This window comes from Phodopus roborovskii, unplaced genomic scaffold (genome assembly GCF_943737965.1).
Source record: "Phodopus roborovskii unplaced genomic scaffold, PHOROB, whole genome shotgun sequence".
Taxonomy (NCBI): domain Eukaryota; kingdom Metazoa; phylum Chordata; class Mammalia; order Rodentia; family Cricetidae; genus Phodopus; species Phodopus roborovskii.
In genome coordinates, this window is record NW_026125295.1 from 2426686 (window position 1) to 2452366 (window position 25681).

Sequence of the window (25681 nt, forward strand, 5' to 3'; positions counted from 1 at the left end):
AAAAAAAAAAAAAAAAAAAAAAACTCAACATTTTTTATTGTTGCTCATTGGGTCTGAGAGGCCTGACTGCTTGGTTTGGTTTTCTGGGAGAGTGGCATGCTACATAGCCCTGGACAGCCTAGTTCTTGCTATGTAGAGAATGTATGTAGAGAATGTAGTAAGCCTTAAACCTGCTACAATCCTTCTGCCTCCATTTACTGAGTGTTGGAATTATAGGTGTAAACCACCATACTTATTTTTGACCAGTAAAGCTTCTTGCTGCTCAATCCTAGCCCCCTACACACACACACACACACACACACACACACACACACACACACCCCACAGAGTCAGAGTTAAAAGTAGTTATTATCTTTCTCAATAAAAGAAAAACAGGGAGCTCAATGGGTACAGTACTTGCTTAGCATGTCCACAGCCATGAGTTCAGTCTTCAGCACCACATAAGAGCCAGGTAATTCCAGCACTCAGGACATGGAAAGCAGGAGGAAGTTCAAAGTCAACAATTCAGTATGGATCGGGGAGGGCTGTGGTGATTTAAATATAATGGACCCTAAACACTTATAGATTTGAATGTTACAGTCATCAGGATGTGGCACTATTTGAAAAGGATTAGGAGGTGTGGTCTTGTTGGTAAAATACTCTCCTAGTATACACAAAGTCCTGTGTTCAATCCCCAAGCATTACATAAACTGGGTATGATGGTGTGCACTTATAATTACAGAACTAGGGAGGTACAGGAAGGAGGATCAGAAGTTCAAGTTCAAGGTCAAGAGCACTACACAGAGAAACCCTGTCTTGAAAATCAAAAAAAGAAAAAGAGGCTCATTCTTACTCAGTGGAATTCTTCTGGGGCTAAAGGTAAGTAAGGCACAGTGACCTCACCCAGACCAGACACTGAGTGCTGCTCCTTGAAGCCCAAAATACCAAGATGGCAGTTTCAACATGAAAAGCCAATCTTTGCAAACACACCTCTTCTAAGATTTCTCTATTTCTTTGTAGTAACTCGGGTAGTTCCTTTATCAGCTGGTCAACAGTCTGGATGCCACCCTGTTCAACTACAGATGTAGACTTGGTAAGTATAGATTGAGGCACAGTGTCTCCAGACACATCTTCAATTGCTGCTGGAAGGTTGAGGGAAGCCAATACCCTGCGAAATAAGGAGACACCGTGTCATGTGTAAGTCTACACCACCTCCTGTAAAACAGCAGTCACTTTTAACCACCCAAATCAACAATGGAGTGAGCACTCCGCAAGGATGACTCTTATTAAATATAAGCGGGAAGGGGAAGGGGAAATCAATGATTAATACCATTAAAATAATTAAGGAATAGACGTTGGGAGGAAAAGAGAAGATAAGCTGGCTGGGTGTGGGGCTCCAGGAAGGGAATGGGGTATGGATACTACAAAGATTCATTACATACCAGTATAAAATTTTGAAAAAAATTGTAAAAAACTAAAAATAACTGAGATATTTAAGTTCAGATTTAAAGACAAAAAGCAAGAAAAATGTTGGGCATAATAATGTACGCCCTATTATAATTTTGTATCTATCAAAAAATCAAGTAACACAGAAGATCACTTACAGACTCTCCTACATTTGGGGTTTTGTATAACAGCTCTTCAGTCACTTTTAATTTACACCCATTTATTATTCACAATGACAAAAAAGGGCAAATAATTCAAAGAACATGAGGGACACAGGCAAAAGGGTCAGGACTTCAAGACTATCCTCAGCTGCAGATGAAGTCAGGTCAGACTTCATGAGGCCATGTATGTATATATGTATGTATGTATGTATGTGCATGTATAGATAAGAAGGGAGGCAGGAAGGCAACTAATATAAATATTTCAACCACAAAATTCATGTAATCACTTAAATTGAAAGCATGAAAGAACAAAATTGGAAAAAATATGCAATCACAAATATCTGACAAAGGACTTGCATCCAAAATACATGACAAATCCGTTAAAGACAAGGATGACTGGGAGATGGCTCAGCTGTCAAGATTACTTGTTGGACTTGTAGAGGACCCAGCTGCCATTTCATTCACAAGGAAGCTCACAGTATCCATAAAGGCAGTTTCAGGGGATCTGACGCCCTCTTCTGTCCTCCACTGGCACTGCACACACATGGTGCACAGACACACATGCAGGCACAATACTCATACATATAAAATATATTAGTTAAATTTACAGTAAAATAACATGTTAAATAGATTTTTTTAAAGATGATTAAGAATAAAAGCTTGCCAGGTGGCAGAGCACACCTTTAATCCCAGCACTCAGGAGGCAGAGGTAGGTGGCTCTCTGTGAGTTTGATGCCAGCCTGATCTACGGAGTGAGTTCCACAATAGCTAGAGCTACAAAGAAACCTTGTCTCAAAAAACAAAAAAAAACAAACAAAAAAAAAAAAAAAAAAAAAAAACATGAATGTTCTTATTAAATTTACTTATGGAAGGAGAGACTTACATGTGGAAGTCAGAAGACAACTTGCAAGAGTCATCTCCTGCCTTCAGCCATGTGGTTCTCAAGGACCAAACTCAGGTTATCAGGATTAAAGTTAAATGCCTTTAACCACTGAGCCATCTCACTGGTCTTAAATTTTGAAAGGAAAACTTAAATTTTGAAAAGGCAATAAATGGGTAAGAGTATAACACAGTGCCTAACACATAAAAGGGCCCGGTTTTGATCCCAGGTACCCTCCATATCCTTACCCCAATCCTCTCTAACTCTAAGCCAAAATAAACCCTTTACGGTGCTTTTTTGTGTCAAGGTACTTTATCATAACAGAAAAGAACCTCAGTCACTCCCTCGAATAGTTTTCAGAGTATTTTGTCATGTACTGAGAGTGTTGTGGGTTAAATGGCATCTGTCCTCCATGGGTTCAAGCTCTGCAACACTTGGTCCCCACTGGGAGCTCTGACCTGGAGGTTGTGGAACCTTTACAAGATGGACGAAGCAGATCCCAACTCTGCTTCCTGTCAATGCAACATAACCAGTTGCTTCATGGTCCTGTTACCTCAGCCAGCTGTTCCTCCCTGAAAGCTTCCCCACCACAAACTAGATCCTCTCAAGTCATGAGCCCAAACAAAGTTTTCCTCCCCAGAATGTTTCTTGCAGATACTGTATCACAGCAATGAGCAGAATGGCCAATGATCACAGCACATGCACCATGCACTGTTAGTAGTGTGTCTGGTACGTAATGTGACAAACTATGATGTACACAACGTTCACACTACAGTGCTTACATTTACGGCAGACTGCACAGAGTAAACGTGACCTATGGTGACACAGAAAACAGCCAGGAACCAATGATAGAGGGTCAGAAGGGGAGGAGGCATGAGGACAGGTGCACGCTATATTCTCTGTAGTAGTTACATGGGTATACGCATTTACCAAACTCAGTGAACTACATTTCAAGTGAGAACATTTCATTGTGTGTAAATTATACCTAATTTTTTAACCCATGAACTATTTCTTAATCTAAAAGTTGGTTTATAGTACTAGTGGTTCAAAGAGTCTTTGTATTATATGTACTTATTTTTGAGTGTGTGTTGTGTGGGCACTCACTTGCCACAGTGCACATGTGGAGGAGTCAGACAGAAGACAACTTGCAGGAGTTTCCTTCTACCATGTGGGTCCCAGGAACAGAACTTGGGTCCTATGCCTTGGCAGCAAGCACTTTCACCTGCTGAGCCATCTCATCGGCCATGAATCTAAAAGGGCTCACTCATCTCTACTCATTCTACCTCAAATAAATCTCTTGAAATACATAATAGTAGTCACATAGTCTTACCTTTTTTTGTAATTCCATTCCTTCCAACTCAAGTTTACCTAAGGCTTAAGAAAGTAACCAAAAGAACAAGTGTTGGTGTATCTATGTCTGCGTGATATTCATTTCAAAGCTCAGAAGACTAAAGTGTTCCCAAACTATTCAAAGCACAAGTCAAGGGCAAACTCAAGAGCCTGTAGGTCAGCTTCTAAGGCCAGGGTTCACCTACCCATTTGCCAAAGTAGTGGCTTCTCTCATTTGAGCAATTGATCTGTTAACCAAGTCAGCTTTCCTCTGACCAAACACAGCCAGGGACTGCTGCACAGACACAGGGACCATCTTCTCAAACAAATCTAAAACAGAAGAGAAGGTCCAAGTAAGTTATATGGGCAGACTCAAACTACAGACATGACTACTCATTTTCTCTATAATGTCACAAGATCAGAAACAATAGCATACTGAAAGCCAGTGGTGGACAGTACTCTAGATCACTACACTGATGGACAAGAGCAATGGAAGCCTCCTCTCAGACCTTCGTTTCCCCTAAATTTTTAAGTCATCATATAAGAGGGATCTTAGTGCACTGCTCACTTGATGATTAGAGAGAATGTGTGGCCACAGTCCATCACTTCCTAGCTATGTAGCCTGTGGAAACAGACTCACCCGGAGCCTCAGCATCATCACCAGTAGCAAAGACATCAACAGTTCCTGTGCCCTGAGCTGCTGTGAGAAACAAACCGACTGCATTTGTCAATGCTTAATTGACACTGGCATATGGTTAACACTTTCGGTTTATTAAATAGAAATAAGCTAAATAATCACTCTTTCCCAGGAGCTTAAATATTATGCAGGAGATCTGTTGGAAGCCATCAAATACTGTATATATAACATATATCCACACTATCAAAGAAAGGGTATAACAACATTGATCTAATGCAAATACCACACTAGAAATAAACTGGTTTAAAAATTATTTAACCAGGTATGGTGGCTCATGCCTGTAATTTCAACCCTTAGGAGGCTAAAGCAGGAGAATTAGAAGTTCAAATCCAGCCTAGGTTACACAGTGAATTAAAGGACAGCTACAGTACAAGACATCTCTCTCTCTCTCAAATAAATAAGTAAATAAGCATATATTCATATTCAATGGTGATATCTTAAATGTCCCATCAGCAAAATGGCAAAGCTGGTCTAAAACCTTAATCTTATCAAAACCCTGCTTCAGATGCCACATGGTTTATACTCCACGGATGCTTTGTTGCTTACTTTCCCTGAGAAAAACTCACAGAAGACAACACTTAACTTTCCCACATTTCCTTGTCCTTGGCGGCCTGCTTGTTTGTTGTCTTACTCATTCTATAGCCAAGCTAGGCCTCTCTAGAACTCACTACGTAGACCAAGCTGACCTCAAACTCAGATTCCTCCTGTCTCAACCTCGTGTGTGCTGAGACTTCAGTGAACCATGTCTATCCCCACATTTCTTTTAAAAAACATAAATGCAGGTTATAGTCAAAGTATTAGATAAAATATGTGAGATTTTCATTAATAACACAGACCAGCCAGGAAGAAAGAGAAGGCTTCACTGAAGCACTATTTTCTTTATGGAAAATGGAAAATGAATAGTTTCCAGGGTTGGTGAGGGGGAAGACACAAGAAAGGGGGCAGGAAGAGGGGGAACCTGGAGAAAACACAAACTGACTGAAGCATATCCAGAGACCAGACCTACCCGTGAACTTCTGGCTGATGGGTACATTGACTGGGGTTGGTTTTACCAGGGTGGCTTTGCCGATAGGATCCAGATCTTTAAGGTCTGGGACACGGTCGTGATAAATGAAATCGTTATCCTTCTTTGCTGCAGTAAGGGCACGGTTGATTTTGTCAGAAAAATCCTTCACATTGACGTACTCATCATAGCGAGAGGCCACATTCTTAATCAGTTCTGCTGCGTGCTAAAAATAAACATTTATGTTTACAGTGTTTGTTTGTTTGTTTGTAGATGAATGCTTTCTCACCATTTTTAAATTCTCAGGATCTGCAGCACGGTGCTTGGCAAGATAACCTGGAAATTCCATGATAAAGCACCTAATAATAAAAGGGGAAGGGCAGACATCCCAGGGAACACATGAGTGAGCTGCCAGGGCAGTAAAAGACAGCTGGGGTCAAACAGCATAGCCTGACATTAGTGAAGGTCGGGTGTTGTTTCCACAAGCTACACAACTATTAACAGTAACTAAGAAGTACTGAATGCCTTTATAGCGCCCTAAGATGACGTGACGGTCTTGAAACCACAAACATCAGCAACCAGAGATACACACCACACACCCCTCCGTGTCATTCACATGAGCAGAACCTGAACAAGGCAATGAATGTACACAGTTTAATATGCTTGTAGGTAAAGTATACAGATGAAAGCCATCACTTGCCTCTGCTGATAAGGCAATGAACGGGAAGTGTTTATGGGCAAACTGGGTCTCACTAGGCAGAAACGGGAGGAGGACATCACCTAAACAAATCATCGAGAACTCACCTGCAACCTTGCTATCTCTTCCCCAAACTTCTTCTGCTGCTTGGCCAGGATGGACTGGTGGTACTCAGCATTGGCTTGCATGATACACTGCTTTGCAGCCAGGGTGGGGAATATCTCCTGGAAATAAAAATACTGACCAGGGGAGAGTCCAACCACACAAACCATCACAGACAACAAGGATGCAGGAAGAGAAAGGAGAGGAGACAGAAATTACAATCACCCGTAATGGTTTAGATAGGTTAGTCATTAGGTGAGAGCAGAGAAGACCTTCTGGTTTTACAGGAAGTGCTGCCCATGAATTCACTTTTCTTTCCATTAAAATTAGGGTGTGCTTGTTTGCTTGTTTGTTTTTTAAACTGTTAAGTGAAGCCAGTTCATGTTTTTTAAAGCTCATTCTACGGAGTCAGGAAATAAGCATTTTGTCTATAAGGAAGATAGGAAGGCATGCATTAGAAAGAGCAGGAAGCTCATGGAGGAATACCAAGCCCAGTTTTAGAAGCTTTCTTAGGCCCTTACCCAGCCTTCAGGTACCTACACCACTGTTACTCACATATAGTAATGAAACTGCTCTAGAGCTGACTGTTTCATCATGTTTAAAAGACAAAAGACAGTAAGGTAAGTCCTCACTTAAATTCACATTCTGAGAGACTGGAAAAAAGATCATGGTAGCCAATAAAAAATAATTTAGTATCATAGAAATATTAACATTTCAGTATTATATACATCCCAGACATACAAATGCACTAATGACTAACTGTGATGATAAAATGTAACTTTGCCCTAATTTACTTTTAAAATAACTACAGTCTGTAATACACTCAAATCCAAACGCATGAATCAAGAAAGCCACTATATCAGTAGGGACTCTTCCAAACTGTCAAGCCCCATCCTACAATCTCCCTGCTTTTCTGGAGCGCATGATATTTTTAAAAACCCAATAAATACACTAGATAACTGCCATATCAAGAACTGAATTGCTACCACGAGTGTTTTCTGTCTGCTAGGAAAAACCCCAGCACTGAGCCACTACTTACAGTCATCCAGTTAGGACTGGAACTGCATTGCTGCTTATGGGCATCCAGTTGGAACTGGGTGTGAAAATAACTCAGCAGACTTAATGAAAGGAGAAATTCAAAGACACTGTAGTATGAAACTGCGGTACTCAGGAAGGCTGGAGCATCTCAGTAAAGATATTCCAAGAAGACCCAGGAACACTGCAGAGGTGGCTTTCAAGCCTTTGAGACGACAGGACTGTGACAGGACTGAATTATTGACGTGACAGGGTGTGACAGTACACAGTGCAGCTAAACATGGAGAGATTCTGAATACTACAAGGGTCCTGGGCAAAGCTCTGAACTGGGGCTGGGGGACAGTGGCAGTGCTTCGGATGGGATCCAGAGTCCTAGTTGCTAGCTAGGCAAGTGCCCAAGAATGACCTCAAGCCCAATGTGCCTTTAATCCATAGCTCTTGACCTTAGCTCTCCACTGCTCATGTACTGCTGGGCACCTTATTTCTATTTTTAAATGTACCCTATGTTTTCTGTGGTTTCATAATTTACAAAGATCCCTGAATAAAATAAATTCACAGATCCGCCTACAAACATCATCTACTACCACAGATAACCAATTCCTTGTTGAACTGTAAGGGAGAGCAGATAAAACATCCTTTGTGCCAGGTGGTGGTGGTGCACACCTTTAATCCCAGCACTCGGGAGGCAGAGGCAGGTGGATCTGTGAGTTCAAGGTCAGCCTGTTCTACAGAGAGTTCCGGGACAGCCAGGGCCACACAGTGAAACCCTGTCTCAAAAAAAACCAAAAGAACAAAGAAAGTCCTCTTTGCCAGTGTTAAAAGGACTTTAACCACTCCAACTGGGCTGGCCCAGCTGGTCACATGCTTTGTCATTTGTAAGGCACCCTGAACAGTCCTTCCCATTTCCCTTCAGGAAAGCACACGGAGGGGCGCTGCTTCCTGTGGCGAGTGGTCAGGACAGCCGCTGTCCCTTAGCTGCCCATTAGCAGCAAAATTTCCTATGTCTGTTGGTAAAACTTAATTCTAATCAAGGAATCGGGTGAATTTACGTTTTCTTTCCCTTTTTCTTTGTCTGTTTTTAAGGCTCATCCTTAAGAAAGCAGGACAATGATTAAAACTGTGGCTTGTTGACATGGCCCATATCCATGCTTCTTCCCAAAACCAACAATCAGGATGATAAAATGATTGAGGACAGATGACCAAAGTTTCCCAGAAAAGTTTTAGCTCAGAAAAATAAATTTAGTGAACGGTAAATAGAAAGGCATCTCCTAAAAGAACAGCCCATGCATCTTATAACTTAAGAAAACATTCTAGAAACTATTCCTCAAGTGTGTCACTAAAATACCAGATGTCTTTGTTAAAACATACTTTTCAACTTGTTGCTCATATATAAAGAGTCCCACATGCAAAACAACCAAGTGTCTATGAAGATATAACTGACCTTGGGGAGTGTATCTTTGTACTGGCACTGCTTGAAAGCATCTCCAAAATAATCTGCAGCCTGGTTTGCCAGTTTAGCTATGATGGCATCTTTCATTTTATCTGGAATAAAATGGTAAATGACCATTGTGAGTGCAGGAAATGAGACAAGGGGCAGCAACAAAACTTAGCAGGTAAAGCTACGTCTGCACTGCACAACTTTGGATAGCCTGCAGTCCATCACCAGAATCCACAGTGGAAGGAGAGAACCAACTCCTCAAAGCTGTCCTCTGTGTGCCAAGCAAGCACCATAGCACACTAGGCACACAACTGGTGCACATACATGCAGGAACTACGCACCCATACAAAGAAAAAAGGCTAAAGTAAAATTTATACATCTGTCAAAAGAAATCCACAGTGGTGAAACTTAGTCTTCTGCACAAAAACCATTTCACAGGTAGCAAAACATGGTGATGCAAGCCTACAGAACTCTAGTACTTTGAGCCTAAACCAAGGGATCAAATATTCAAAGCTATCCTTGGCTACAAAGCAAGTTCCAAGTCAGCCCGGGCTACATAAGCCTGTTTCTAAATAAGTAAATAAGCAATTCCACAAACAAGTCAAAGCCACAGGCATGGAGTAATGGCTGCTGGCAGCTGCAGCAGAGAAGGGTGTGGCCCTGACACTGGAACTGCTCTCGGCTGTGGTGATTTCCTAACACAAGGTGGGGGTGATTATGAAGTTCTGTGAATGCTCCAGGCAACCCTGCATTATGAAGTCAAAAGGGGGGTGATGAGGGGACCACGTCTGTCTCCACATAAGCTGCTTCTTGCTCCTCCTACCCCCCACCCGTGCCCCCCACCTACCCACCCTACCCGCTGATTGAAGTGCAGTCTCTCTGTAGCCCAGATGGCCTCCAACCCAGCCTAACCTAACTTCTCTGACTACAGGGATGAGCCACCACATGCAGAATTGTGTGTGTGTGTTTGTTTGCAGGGTTTCAGACAGTTGCCAGGCTGGTCTGAAACTCACTAGGTAACCTAGCATTGCCTAATATCACAGCAATGCCCCTGTCTCAGCCTCCCAAGCACAGGGATTACAAGCATGAGCCATCACACCCGACTAAGTTGCCATTTTAAGAAAAAGAAAGTTGTGTTTGTGCTGCGTCTTCATTTTCAGATTCTCTGGACTAAGACATTCAGTCTGTATCTCTTACACTGACACCACATTTTTGAGGGTTGTTCTTATCCCCTAGTCATTCTTAACAAACTAATTCAAATGCAGCAATCCATAGCCATCCCACCACCAGAGCACCAGCCACTGCCACATGAAGCAAACCATCTTCCTCCAGGTTAACTCTCCCTCTGAAATGAGGAGACCACTCAATCATCTAATCACTGTCTTGGTATAAAAACCTAGCCCTCGTTTTCATGTGTAACACAGCAAAGAAGAAACTGGAGTTACCTCTTGTGGCTTTTAAGAAAAATACTTCTTGAGCTTGGGCCAGCATAATAAGACTGAGGGTCCCAACGGTATCTGGAGATATGTCCACAGTCGGCTCTCGACTTAAGGCAGATAAAACTGTGTCTTTAATATGTAAAAAGGCACCACTAGCAAACTAGGAGATGGGGAGGAAAAAAAAAAAAAAAAACTCTTTAATACTGAGACTTGATTTCCTACTGTTTCACACAAACAGGCCAAGTGAGAAGACAGTAACTACATCTACATTCTTACGAGCTCTAAAGCATCTCATCCACAGACAGGGCCTCACCACAATTCTAGAGCAACAAGGAGTTTAGACTACAGGGGAGAGTAAGGTAAGACAATGGCAAAGGGGATCCAGGTTAATTTATTAGATACACTTCTTCAAAACATACGGAAGAACAGGTGAAGAGATAAAACTATTCAAATGTCTATGTGTGTGTATACACAAGTGTACATACATGTGCAAGCACAGAGTGTGTGTGTGTGTGTGCGCGCGCGCGCGCGCGCGCACGTGCACACGCGCGTGAGTGTGTGTGTTTAGACCAGAGGACAATCCCAGGTATCATCCTCAGGGCCACCGCCCAACTTCCTTCAGACAGGGCCTGTCATTGGCCTGGAGCTCACCAATGAGACAGACTGTGGCTGGCCAGCAAGCCCCAGGGAATGGATTACAAGCATATACCTCCAAGCCCAGCATCTATTGCATGGATTTATAGGGATCAAACTCAGGTCCTCGAGCTTACACGCAAGTGCTTTCTTTACTGACTGAGACATTCTTCCAGCCTCTACTCATTTGTTTTCAGTGCAGAAATGCCCTTGCCTTTATCCCAAACAAAGCCATCTTTCAAATAAGTATACTGGGCTTAGGAAACACCCCAACTGGCACACTCTGAGGGCCAGCAATTACACTGACAGACATATCCATCTGTCCTTCGAGACTTCCTAGTGAAATGTCCCCCTTCACATTTTTCTTCCCAATTTTATTTTGTTGAGATTACTACTAACATTGCTTTTTTGAAACAAATTAAGCTGAGAAAAAAGAAGAAATCAAGTCAATCTGGAATTTTAAAGTGGGTCAGCTTGGTAGGACACACAGACAAAACTCAAAGTCACCGTGTTAACAAGACTACCATGGGGCCTGCAAGATGGCTCAGTATGGAAAGGTGCCTGTCACCAAACCTGACATCTTGAGTTCAAGCCATAGGACACACACACTAGTGTCTAACAATTTTTAAATGAAGTCGTTTACTTATAGGAGGTTCTGCACAAATGGATGACATTTGCCACACGTATGTCATCTTTGTTGTCCAATCAACATTCATTGAGCCTCTAGATTGTGCCAGGCACTGTGCTAGGTGCTGGGTGGGAGAACACGGTGAGGAAAAACAGACATGGGCAATAGAACAAGTGCTTCAGGGCTCAAGTGTTTATCCAGGGACTCAACAAGGACCAGTTTACCTAAGAGCATGACTTTCCCAGAGCATCTGTCATGACGAAGGCAGCAGCTCTCATCTAAGTGCCAATCGCTCCCTGAACCCAGTGTGCATCCCTGTGTAGGAACTGCTTTTCTGCATACCTGGTACTGCTTAGCAGCCGTTTTCAATCCTTCATCATTATCCAGGTTCTGCTCTGCTGCAATCTGGCTAGCTAAGGCAGCACAATTGAACAACACACAGCTCTTTTCATATCCTAAGCTTGCAAGAGCTGGAAAAAAATTGAAAAGGAAAGTGTATCAGATTAGTCATTTTCTAAAGGAAACAATATTTCAATGAGAATTACCATGCCTCTATCCCAGAGGCTCTCCCAAGACCTGCCCTCTCACCTACTGCAGGCCAGCTGCCTGTATTCCCCTAGCATGTCCATCACCAAAAACTCAAAAGAGGAATACATTATTCTTTGTCTCCTTCTTTGTTCCCAGTTTTACTATAGTCAGGTACAGGATGTAAAACTTATTTTTATGCTATTGCTCACTTAATTATTTAAATTCAAATAAATAATTTCCAGTTTCCTATGATCCCTCAAATTTTTATCCTCCCCCCACAATGTGTATATATGCATACATGAACACACACACACACATACACACCAGCTCCTACTTCAATATAGCACACCAACGCTTCCTTACTCTCCCTGATGAAGAATCTACATCACCCACATCCATCAACATAACTATTCATTTTTTTTAAATGAATAGATAGCCAGGCGGTGGTGGCGCATGTCTTTAATCCCAGCACTCAGGAGGCAGAGGCAGGTGGATCTCTGTGAGTTCGAGGCCAGCTTGGTCTACAAGAGCTAGTTCCAAGACAGGCTCCAAAGCTACAGAGAAACCCTGTGTCAAAAACAAAAACAAAACAAAACAAAACAAAAAAAAAAACCAATAGATAATAACAGGAATAAACTGCAACCTTTATTTGAAGGGATACAAAATGCTGCAGGAGCTACAGGAAAAAAGTGTGCGTCCTCAAACACTTAAAACAATGACCCAGCAATCCCCCTCCTGGGTATGTGCCCAAAGAACTGAACAGAGTCTTGTGGAGAAATTTCCACTTATGTTCCCAGTAGCATTACCCACATAGCAACCTCAGAGACCATCAACCAACTGATGTGGAAACAACATGTAAACATCCAATAAAGTATTATTAGTCAACTTCGAGGGACAACCCTTGAGGACATTAAATTTATTAAAATCAACAGTCACGAAAGACTAGAGTGATTCCGCTTACAGAAAATACTTAAGGGAATCAAAGTCTCAGAGACAAAAGTACGAAGATAGCAAGTACCAAAGATGGGATGGGGCCGGCAGGCTGCTGTTTAATGACTAGAGATGAAGTCTGAGATCTGTTTACAGTGTGAATGAACCCTCAAACTACTAAAATCCACACACAGCAAAATGGTTAAAAGGTCATCCCAGGCATTGTGTTTCTTGTAACTTCTTAAAAAGACAGACACGTAAGTCTACTTATATGTAGTACAGTAAGATTCAGAGACAAGAGAGTTAACTTATCTGCCAGAAGCTGACAGGAAGAGAGAGGTGGGAAGTGACTTGTTTAGTGAGTACAATTTCAGTTCTGTGAGATGACAGAGCTCTAAAGCCAGACAGTAAGATGACTGACTGCCAAAGACCGTAAGGGTGCTGGCTGGTTCTATGTCAGCTTGACACAAGCTAGGGTCACCTGAGAGGAGGGCCTCAACTGACAAAATGCCTCCCAACCTGTGGGCCAGCCTGTAGTGCATTTTCTTAATTAGTGATTGATCGGGAGGGCCCAGCCCATTGTGGGTGGGGCTATCCCTGGGCTGCTGGCCTTGAGCAGACCATGAGTAACAAGCCAGTAAGCAGCACTCATTCACGGCCTCTGCTCCTACCTCCAGGTTCCTGTCCTGCCTGAGTTCCTGTCCTGAGTTCCCTCAGTGATGGACTGTTACCTGGAAGTATGAGCTGAAATAAACCCTTCCCTCCCCAAGTTGCTTTGATCATGGTGTTACACCACAGCATTAGTAACCCTTATCAGAACAGCAAGCATAATTAATACCATTTGAAACTACACGCTTACCATGATTCTTTGGTAGGTCGTGTGTATTTTATCACAATTAAAAATAATTCTTTCAATCTACAATAGCCCCCAGTGTAATTCAACATTTAGTATACAGTTCTCCAGACACTGACCACCAACCAGCCAGACTCTCAGAAGGCTCCCTACACAGCAGCGCACAGTCCACCTCAGAGAAGCAGGGCAGCTACTCCACACCCCTACTCCACACACTAGGACCAGGAAGCAGCTGACGCCTCTCTGAAAGCAGCCAGTTCCCTACTTGTTCGGGAGCCCATTCTCATCTCCCCTCACCCACTGAGCAGAAACACAAGATGGCTCCAATCTGCATTCTAAGTAACTACAAAAAAACAAAGTAACATAATGAAAACAGTAACCAGTGTGAGGCGTCCTGAAGAAAAATAAATGATCAAGGTAACATGGTGGTGTGCTCCCAGCATTTTGGGAAATGGAGGCAGGAGAATCAGGGTTCAGAGTCCTCCTTGGCTACATAAGAAGTGTGGGTAAGCATTAACTACATAAGACACTATCTCAAAAATCAAAGGTAACTGAAAACTAGAATAAATGCAAACCAGAATAAATGCAGACAATTCCAACTAGTCAAAGGCTGGAGCCAACACCCTTAAAGAACCCTTAAGCCTGAACATGCCTGAAACAGTACAGAGCTATTGCTGTTGTCATTTTGGGGTTCCAGGCAGCCAAGAACTCTATAGAGCCAAGGCCAAGCTAAAACTGGTCAACCTGCCATTGGCTCCTTACTCTGAGCTGCCAATCAGCTAAATCACAACAACACGAAAAATCATTTTCTTCACCTTGGCTCCAACTCTCCATAGTGCTGCCTTGGCCCTCAAACCTTACTGTAAATTTCCCAACACAAGAAAACTACACTCACAGATTACAGTTCCTCACACACACTCTGCAACCACCCTGCCTCAACCTCACAATCCGGCTTCTTCCAGACGTTCCCCTACCTGCAGGTTCAAACCCTACTTGACTGTCAGTGCCTCAGCCTGCACCATCCCTGTGGTCAGCTGGAGATGCGTTACTCAAGTGACCTACCCCAACATTTCCTTCTGTGGCACCAGGCACACTCTGCTGCATATTCACCTTTAACATGTCCCCCAACTGTCGGGGCCACTGGGCAGCATCAGCTTGAGAACACATCAACATTCACTTCCATGGTGAATGCTTTCTCCTGGTCCTCCACGGTCCAAATGCTTTTTCTCAACTTCACCCTAGCTCTGGCTTTTATCTGCTTTTGCCTATAATCTGCCAATGGGAATGAATTTTTCTCAATGAGTAACTGTTACCAAATCTAGAACTCTCTCTCTCTTCTGAACTTCAACTCTACTATTTCTAAATAGCAAAGCAATTCTTACACAGAGGTAGCTAGCGGAAAAGCCAAATTCAGCCTATGAAAACTAAATATACAACAGGTCAAATCACAGACAGGCAGTAAATGAAGCCCAACTCTTTGCTGACCACACCCCACTACCTAGTCTAGTGTCACCATCTCTCACAGACAGATCTCTCTCTCAAATGGACTAGTTCTCTAGTCCTGGAGGCAGGCTCTCTGCATTCCTATCTAAGCACCTTTAAATCAGCTACATACCCTTCACATGTCACTTAACCTTTCCAAGCCAATAGACTCAACTAGCAATGAAAGTGTCTTTTCTTATTGGGTTCCTGGGGAATTCATTAACACAATACATATGAAGCCCTGGGTAAATAACAGTAATGACTGGCTATTAATATGTAAGTGGGAAAGTACAAATTCAAGAGGACATTTGTATATCTTCACGATCTATGTTCCACTACAATCACCTTCCGAACTCCAATTCAACCTATGGTTTCAAGACATAACAATAACTACTGCACTGATCACATCTTATATAGAACATATAACTTTTTCACAATATTCCTTTTTTCTCACCTATCATAAGGTGTATCTATGTACATTTATATATATATATATATATATATATGTACACACACACATATATCTTTTTAATATATTCTGTATCTTTTTGTTTCTAGGACAAGATTTCTCTGTGTAGCCCTGCCTGACCTGGAACTCCCTGAGTAGACCAGGCTGGCCTTGATCTCAGAGATTCTCCTGCCTCTGCTTCCCAAGTGCTGGGATTAAAGGTGTGCGCCACCACTGCCCGGCTACTGTATCCTACATAATATATCTACTATATAAAATATACACACGTCATATGACATGTTTATAAAAACATGAACATCAAATAATGTGTGTATACAAATATACTATGGTTATACATAGTAACATGATTATTTATTATTCATTGCAGTTAATACTTAATAAACACTGTTTAAAGGCTTTAAATGTTTTCATTCTTTTAACCTACATATTAACTCCATGAAGCAAATATTTCCATTTTTCATAAGAGGAAATTAAGGCATGTACTGTCTGATCAAAATGCCTTTACCTTCTGCCATTGGTTTTGATGTTTCTACAAACTCATCCTTCAAGACCTAACTTGTTGCTTACTTTCCACAGGCAGAATTCACCTCTTGCTCATCTACACTCCCGTGAGATTTTACAGACATGCCTCAATGCCTTCAACATGTTCTGAGAAATGAGCCATTAAGCACTGTGTTGTTGTGCATGTACACAACATGTGCATGTTACACAAAGATGGGTACAATATCACCAGACGACAATCATGTGGCCACCATCACACAAGTATCTCTTGTGGATCAAAACATCATCCCATGATACATTCTACAGGTATCTATTTACACATAGTACACGTCAGTAGATAACCTACTTCACAACAGAACTGAGCACAACTGCCTTATACAACTTTGTAACTAGGACAGTGCCTGGCAAGGCATGGGCTCTGCAAATATTCTGAAATTGCATTGGATTAGAAATTGAAGTTACAAAATGAGATTAAAAAAACAAAAAAACAAAAAAAAAACCTTTAGTAATCACAAGGAGTCATTAGGAGAGAACTTTTAAAAATCTAAAAAGCATTAAAAATGCTAGTCAACTCTATAATTTTTATTAAAAATTACATACCCAATTTTACAGATCCTCCAAAAAGGGAACCTTTATCAAAAGCATCCTTCCACGTAAATGTCAAGCAGATCTAGAATGAATAAGAGGAAACAAAAACTAGTATTACCACCTTGGACCTTGTTAAATACTGAAGAAAATCCAGGAAGGAGGACAGAGCTCCCTGTGCAGCTGTCACCTCTAACCAATGACCCCTTGGCCTTCTTATGGACATTTTTTCCACATAAAATACTAGCATTAAGATATTTCAAAACATCACTCTATGTGGTCTTTACAAACAGAAAGAGGCCAGGGAAATAAATCACTGAAGGCCTCCGGTGGACAAAACTGAGAAGCCTGTTACAAAAGTATGAAAAATGAGCTGGTGAGTGACTCAGCAGGTAAGGACTTGTCCCACAATCCTTATGAGCTGGGTTCAATCCCAGAAACCAACTCCTAGAGTTTCCTCTGACCTCCACATGCAGACCAGGACGGACACACAGACGATGGACGGACACACACACACACACACACACACACACACACACACACACACACACACCACATACACTAATAATAGTCTTTCCCCCCCCCCCCAGGCAAGGTTTCACTATGTAGCCCTGGACTAGGCTACTCTTGAACTCAGAGAAATCTGTCTGTCACCTAGGTATTTGGCTAAAAGATGTGTGACACCATATCTCACCTAATTTTTTTTTCCTTTGGCTTTAGTACATTAAAAATATCACACATCAAAAATTAGCCAGACTCAAAGACTATACAACCTAGTAGTGTATATATGTTAGAAGTGGCATTCAGAATGGAAGCTGTAAGCTTCTGTCAAATTTCACACTAAAAAATTAATTTTTTAAGGTATAAGAGAACAGCTTTGAGAGAGAATGGAGTAATATTTTATTTCTTGATCTGGGTTGTAGTTACACAATGTATTTACTTTGAAAAGATTCAAGCTACAAGTGATTATAGGTGAATAAATATTTCACCTAATAGAAAAATTAGCTGGGCCTGGTGGTACAGGCCTGTAATTCCAGCTACTCGGGAGTCTGAGGCAAGAGGATCACAAGTTCAAGGCCTGCTTGGGCTACAGAGTGAGTTGAAGGCCAACCTCAACACTTAGTGAGGCCCTGTCTCAAAATAAAAGGCAGAAAGAGGGCTGGGGGCATAAAATGGTGGTAGAGTGTGTGCAGCCACTGTCCGCCGATCTCTAGTACCAAAAGCGGGAGGGGAGAGACACGACACAACTCGACACATGGACCTACCTCTCTCCCTAGTTCTTTCTGATGTTTCTGTCTCTCTGGGTGGGGCTTCCCTGTGCAGCCCTGGCTGACCTGGATCTCACTCTGCAGACCAGGCCGGCCTTGGACTCACACACTTCCGCCTGCCTCTGCCTCCTGAGTGCCGCCGCCACCACCTGACAACTTTGTGTTTCTTAAAACACTTTATTAAGATGACCATGTTTGGTCTCGTGCAACAGCTCACGCCTCCTGGTGGTGCACACCTTTAATCCCACCACTCAGGAGGCAGAGGCCAGCCTGGTCCACAAAGCGAGTTCCAGGACAGCCAGGACTACACACAGAAAAATCCTGTGGGGGGTGGGGGGACCACACACGCATAACGTGCTTTTTAAAGGTAATTTTTATTGTCATGTGTGTGGGGGAGAGGAGAGGCCCACAGAGTCTGGGAAAAGTGTGCTACACCCCAAATGTGGAGTTACCCTATGCAAGAGTGGCACACACTCTTAATGGCTCAGCCATCCCTTCAGGGCCACAGAGCACTTGTTTTCTACCATTTAAAGATCCAGAAGTACTATATATGTTAAAGATTCTCATTATGTCTCCCACATAAATCCAGCATTTTCAACAACTACCCTTTAAGACAAAGAAAGGCTGACATCCTTGTATCTTAAAAATACAAGTGTATTTTGTACCAATAATTTCGGAAGCACTAAACAGAGTGCTTCTCGAATTAATAATTTCCTTCTCGATTTTGTCAACGCCAAGGAGAGCTGAGCATGATGACACACATCTTTTATTCCAGCACTCAGGAGGCAGAGGCAGATGGATCTCTTTGAGTTCAAGGTCAGCCTGGCTTACAGAGTTCCAGGACAGCCAGGACTGTGTAAAGAGACCCTGTCTCAACCCTCTACCCCCTCAATAAATAAATAAATAAATAAATAAATAAATAAATATCAAAAGACTCTTCAGAAGGACAAGAATTCACATCAGACAGACCTCAGAAGTCCTAATTTACCAAAACTCCACAGAAGCCTACACATAGTAAAGACACATCATTGACTTTAATGAAGCAGTACCCACAAGTAGAAAGAAATAGGGTGGCCTGCCATCATCACACAACTTTATAATAAAATTAACAGCTTACCTGATTTTCAGAAAATGGGAACTTGGGTTCAATGGAACAAATCTGATCATAATACCTTAAAAAAGAGGAAAAGACTAGTTATTAGCAGAGTAAAAACACAATTTATATAAGCCCAACTGATTTACATATATAGGGGCTGGAGAGATGGCTCAGCAGTTGAGAGCACCTGATGCTCTTCCAGAGGTCCTGAGTTGAACTCAGAACACACATGGTGGCTCACAACCACTCTAGTTCCAGGAGATTTCTGGACTCTGACTTCCTCTTCTGGCCTGTGTGGGTACCAGGCATGCATATGGTGCACATACATGCAGGCAGTACACCCATATACATAAAATTAAAACAATGAACTTTAAAAAAAAAAAAAAAAAAAAAAAAAGATACACCAAAACTATCTGTTGCGGTTTGAAATAGTCCCCATTTGAATGTCTTGTCATTAAGGGGCGGCGCGACTTGAGAGGGATGAGGAGATGTGGACTGGTTGGAACAGGAGTGGCCTTGTGGGAGGAAATGTGTCGCTGGGAGTGGACTTTGGGATGTCTCTCTTGCTGCGGCCTGGATCTGATGTAGAACCCTCAGTCAGCCACCTCACCACCTCACCAGCACCATGTCGCCTGCTTGCTGCCATACTTCCTGACATGACAACAAAGGACTGACCCTCTGAAGCTGTAAGCCATCTCCAGTTAAACGCTTTCTTTTATAAGAGCCGCCATGGTCACAATGTCTCTTCACAGCAATTCAACACTAAGACACTATTTGTCCCCAACTACAGTAACCCACAGACCCAATTTAACCATTTGTTTTACGGTTCCTAAACACAGTCCTTTAACCATTAAACCACACACTAAACTATGTACAATGCAGAGCTACACTAAAATGAAAAGGAGTACTCATCACCACAGATAAATATTCATCTAGTATTATTGGGTAAAAGTAAATACATGCCTATTTTGAAACCTTTGTAATTTTTTCCCCCAATTTTTCAAGACCGTGCTGATCTGTGTAGTCCTGAAGGTCCTAGAATTCACTCTGTAGACCAGGCTGGCCTCAAAATCACAGAAATCCGCCTGCCTCTGCCTGTTGAGTGCTGGAATTAAAGGCATGTGCCAACCATCACCCGACAACGTTGTATTTCTTAAAATACTTTATTAAGGTGACTATGTTTGGTCTGGTTCAACAGATCACACCTTTAACCCTGGTACTGGGGAGACAGAAAGAGGCAGAGGCCAGCCTTGTCTACATAGCAAGTTGCAGAACAGCCATGTTTACACAGTAAGAGCTTGTCTCAAATTTTAAAAAAGGCTGACTATGTCTATGTCCATTTGACAAGTTCACATACCTAGTCAACTGAGCAACAACAGATTACCGGCTTTCAGACAGCTCCCAAAAGCTCACAGAGCACACCCACTGCAGGCACAGCAATCCAAACGCCTTCTCTCTTGTTCTCTGCAGTGTATGCTCACACAATAGCCAACATCTCACATAAGGAACCAAACTGGCCCATGCCCAAGCCACTGCTCAGGGTGAGCCCCGAGCCAGCACTCAGAGGATGGAGACAGAGCCAGAGCTACCCTTTCTGACTGGCCTCCTACCCTCACATATCCTGTCTACACACCCCATCTTCATCATGACTAACTTTCCAATGATTACTTCTGAGGGGGGCTTCAAGACAGCAGGCGAGAGACAGAGAGCAACATGACTGACTTCCATGGCAGTAAGTCTGGCTGCAAACTGAAGGAACTGAGCCATTAAGTAAACACACACAGAAGCGAATGGGGGCCAGTTATCTCACTGTCAGAGGCAAGAACCCTAAAAGTGGAAGGGGCAGGGCTGGGACAAACTAACTCTGGACTGCACGGGAAGCATCAATGTGAACTCATTTATTTTTTAACACCATAGAGATAAACAAGAACAAGTATAAATGTTTTTATACATTTCCTAAATATATATGCCAGGAGGGTCTGGGCACAATGGCACCTCACAAGAACAAGAAACACACTTAGCGCCCAAATAAATAATGCCCTGCACCAGCAGAGGCCAGCAGAGCTCCGTAAGAGACATGGATAAAGTTAGGGAAACAGGACTCAAGCCAGAAAGTGACAAAGACATGAAAATGAAAGCACAACACAAGGGACTAGTTTTAAGGAGCTCCTAACAGTCAAGTACAGAAATAAAACAAGGAGCTGGGTTGGTGGCTACATCACTAAAATGCTTGCGATGCAAACACCTGGAGAGTTCGATCCTCTACTTGTAACCTCAGCATGAGGACCCTGAAGCTCTCTGTCCAGCCTAGCCTACTCTACAAGCTTTAGGCCAATGAGAGACTGTCTCCAAATACAAAGTTGAGGCCAGGGGAGATGGCTTAGCCATTAAGAGCATTGAGCGCTCTTCCAGGGGACTTGGGTTTGATTCAGCACCCACATGTGGCTCACAAACAACTTCAACTCCAATCCCAGGGCAGCAAGTGCCCTCTTCTGATCTCCATGGGCACAAGGCATGATTCTGGTGCACAGACATATAAGCAGGCAAAACATTCATGTGCATAAAATAAATAAATGAATGCTAAAGAAAACTGAATGGGGAGGGTGGCACCAGAAGGATGGCACCCAAGACTGACTTCTGACCTCCACATGGATGTGCACACACGCACACAGACCCATGCACACATGCACCCACACACCACATAAATCCCACTGACGAAAAGAACAGCATTCTGAGGGAAATAACGCAGTGACCAGAAACAGCTCCATCTACTGTGCAGTGCCAACTAGCGCATCTTTTCCCACAGTACACACCTGGTTGTGGTTAAGTCATCAAGGGATACTAAAAATAACCAAAGCTTTGCATGCACCAATCCCTGGACTCAATCCCTGCCATTATATCAGCTACAGGCAGTGGTGGGTACACAGCTGTAAACTCCGCACTGGGGAGGCGGCAGAAGCAGAAGGAGCAGAGAGTTTGAGGCCATAATAAAACAATAGTTAACAAAATTTGATGCGGTATCTCTACAAGCACTTATTAATGAGTACAACATACTAACTGTATGGTCAGGAAACCTGGCAAACAGTACCGTAACCAAGTAAAAGAAACCCAAGCTATCACATGGCTAATAGGCCTTGAAAGCAGTGCTGGTTCACCTGCACACAACCGTCCAAGCCAGAAGGAAATCTGACACAAAAACCCTACGGGGGTGGGGGGGGTGGGGGGGCACAGAAATGATGACACACACATTAAATCACAGCACTCAGGATTTCTGTGGGTTCAAGACAAGCCCGATCTATACAGTGAGTTCCAGGACAGCCAGTGCTACATAGAGAAACCTTGTCCCCAAATGAGTGAGGGGGGAAGAGAAACAGAGGGGAGGGGGAGGGGAGGGGGAGGGGAGGGAAGAGGAGGGAGGAGGAGAAAGGAGGAGAGAGAGAGAGAGAGAACACCTTATCAAGGGACATTCTGCAAAGTAATCTTGTTCTTCAAAAATGCCAATGTCGTGGGCAAGATGTAACCCACTGACTGACCTAGCATTTTCTAAAAGATGTACCTACTCATGGATTTTGTGTATATGAGTGCTATCTTCATGCACACCGGAAGGAATCTGATCCCATTACAGATGGTTGTGAGCCACAATGTGCCTGCTGGGAACTGAACTCAGAACAGTCAAGTGCTCTTAACTGCTGAGCCATCTCTCTGGCTCCTAGCCTAGCATTTGATTCCTAGTAGCCATAAAAGTAAAAGAAAGCCAAGGTTCAAAAGCCAAAAGGAGAACTGTTCAGAATGAAGGACATTACAGATGCATTAGCAACTGGAGAGATGCACTGTGGAAACCAGACGCAGGACCTGTAAATGTCACTATTGGTTTATCAGCAAAACTTCAGCTGGACAGATTAAATGAGTCAGACAGCTTCCTGGTTATGAAAGGCGTGGTTGGCTTATGTAAGAAAGAGCCGCCTTTTGATGGGTTACTGTTGTGGTTATGAGAGAGGTACCCCCTGGTCTCAGGCATTTCAACACTTGATCCTCAGTCCATAGTGCTGACTGGGGGTTAAGGAGGTGTGGCTTTGCTGGAGGAAGTGTGTCACTGGGGTGGGCCTTGATATTTCAAAGCTATCACCCCATCTCATGTGCTCTCTCCCTGCTTGTGGTTCAAGATGTGAGCCCTCAGCTTGCTGCTCCAGCTGCCTTACCTGATGCTTCCCCGTGACGGAGAGCTCATCCCTCTAGGCAGCGGTTCTCAACCTTCCTAACACTTCAACCCTTTAGTATAGCTCCTCATGTTGCGGTGACCCCAACCATAAAACTATTTTGTTGCTATTTTATAACTGTAATTTTGCTACTGTTATGAAAATGTAGGGTGAATTTTGGAGACAGTGGTTTGGCAAAGGGGTCAGGACCCAGAGGTTGAGAAACACAGCTCTATATCCATAGGTTCAAATAAATCCCTTCTTCTAAGTTGCCTGGTCATGGTGTTTTATCATAACAATGGAAAGTCACACCCATCATTACTTTCAAGCTTCCGTGATGTTGTTCATTATCTGCCACCACTCAACTCTCAGGCCCAACATCAGGACAGTCATTCCACATCCAGGTCGATAAACTGCATTCTCTCTGGCTCAGGACCTTCACCCCTTTTTCTCCTCCATACCTAAAAACCTTTCCCTAACAATTACCCCCTTCTTTGCCTGGGCTGGCTTATCTTCATTCATTCATTTATACTCCAATAAGCCCATGTTAGGAGATAAATATGTCCAAGGGTATTTCTAGGATCTGGGAATTCAGCAGTAAACAAGCTTCAAAGTCTGCTACTTTGTTGATACTTTTAAGGAGGAAGATGCTGTTTTACCTTCTTTCCAGTGGCTTCCAGCGCCTGCCCTAGTGGCCTAGCCTGGGGGGGGGGGGGGGAACAAGGGGGGCGAGAGGGAACTCTGTTTCCCCAGACAATGACTCTGTGGCTGCCAATAAAGGTAGTTCTAACTAAATCTTTATAGTTATAATAAAACTCAAGAGTCAAAGGCTAGGGTGAAAACCTGCAAGCTCAGAGAGTTAATAGCAACCAGCTAACTCTCTTTTTACTGGCAAAAGAGAAGAAGCCACTACCTTATACACCACCCCAACTTTTAAAAAAAAAAAACTAAGTTTGCAGCACAAATGTAACACATCTCTGCCAGTTAAAATAATATTTCAAAAAAAAGGAAGACAAGGTTTTTAACATATGATAGAATGATAAAGTATTAACTGTTACGAAGACAGAGGGTAAGAAAATAAGTTATGCACAGTGTGAAATAAGCTGGCTGCCATTTTAAAGAATCATAAATTGAGAAGGTCGGCAGAAGTGAGCCAAGCAGATATCTGAGGGAAAGCAGGTGCCAAGAGCCTGGCAGGAGAATGTGCCGGCACTGCACCTCCAATGGCAAAGGGGCTGATACAATGCAACCATCAGCCAGCACAGAGGTGAACAGTAGGAGATGAAGTCAGCGAAAGCTAGGAGGCTCTGAGTATGAATGTAAGACCTTTAGTTTTTCTTACACAGAATGAAAGGGTGAACAGTCAGTTTGACAAAAGAGCAACAAGATAATGATGGGACCAGACCCTCACCAAGACCCCTGTTTCAGCAGCCATGACAGGCCGCAGAAAAGACCCAGCAAGATGTAGGAATCAACATGTGCTTGTCTGCCCTCCTAGTCACTAGGAAGCCAGAAACCAATCAGAAGTTAGCTGGCGGGCTCTGGACATGCTTTACAGTAAATGTGGCATAACAGTGACCTGCAGAGCATAACAACCGCCCTGGGAAGTCCTATAGGCCATAGCATCCTGTTAACCAATCAACACAGGACATGTCACCCAAGCCCAAAAGTGCACCAATCCTGAGACTGTTGCGTACCCCTAGACTCTGGGCCCCTTCGGGTCCTCCTCACACCAACCACTGTGTTGGATGGATAAGGGAATCGAGTTAAGGCATTTAACTCATCAAACAATAAAGGGCTCTTTGCTTTTGCATCGGAATAGGTCTCCTGGTGATTTGGGGGTTCAGAATTTGGGCACAATAGATTTGTTTTCTTTTTCCATGCAGTTCCTATGGCCACTACATAAAAACTGACTGCAAGTGTACAAACAATAGAAGAAGAAACGAGACAGGGAGCTATGAGCTACTGCAGGAATCTAGCATGGACCAGTGCGACCTGAGAGGGCCAAGCAAATATCACGACAGGCCCCTAATAACTCAGTTAAGAACTAGGCCTCAGTTCCTGCAAGTACTAGGTCTGGGTCAAACCCTTCTCCACCCCACAGGTGATAACCAAATAAGGACAAAGCCTGGGACTTGTGCAGACTTGCCCAAGAATGGAAAAACTATAGTCTTAGACCACCCTTACTAGCCCTAACCAATTACAAGCGATTGCCACTTGCGTAAGCCAAACCTAAGTAGAACGGTGACACTGCTTTTAAAATTCCTGTAGCTGTGCTTGAAAAGAGCTTACACATCTCTCTCAAG

The 25681-nt window shown here is 43.0% G+C and overlaps 1 protein-coding gene across 2 annotated transcripts in view; it reads right to left on the bottom strand.

The window, feature by feature from the left end:
* Positions 1 to 25681, bottom strand: part of Pdcd6ip (programmed cell death 6 interacting protein) — a 47634-nt gene that overhangs the window by 13252 nt on the left and 8701 nt on the right. Inside the window, exons 2-10 of one of the 2 annotated variants that reach the window (XM_051201518.1) lie at positions 19201 to 19255; positions 16831 to 16900; positions 11810 to 11937; positions 10213 to 10366; positions 8771 to 8871; positions 6300 to 6416; positions 5499 to 5721; positions 4002 to 4125; positions 970 to 1147 (exon numbers count right to left, since the gene is read on the bottom strand). In XM_051201518.1, the coding sequence (XP_051057475.1) occupies positions 970 to 1147; positions 4002 to 4125; positions 5499 to 5721; positions 6300 to 6416; positions 8771 to 8871; positions 10213 to 10366; positions 11810 to 11937; positions 16831 to 16900; positions 19201 to 19255 (1150 nt within the window). Of the gene's footprint in view, positions 1 to 969; positions 1148 to 4001; positions 4126 to 5498; positions 5722 to 6299; positions 6432 to 8770; positions 8872 to 10212; positions 10367 to 11809; positions 11938 to 16830; positions 16901 to 19200; positions 19256 to 25681 lie in introns of both variants that reach the window. The other variant, XM_051201509.1, reaches the window with a different exon arrangement.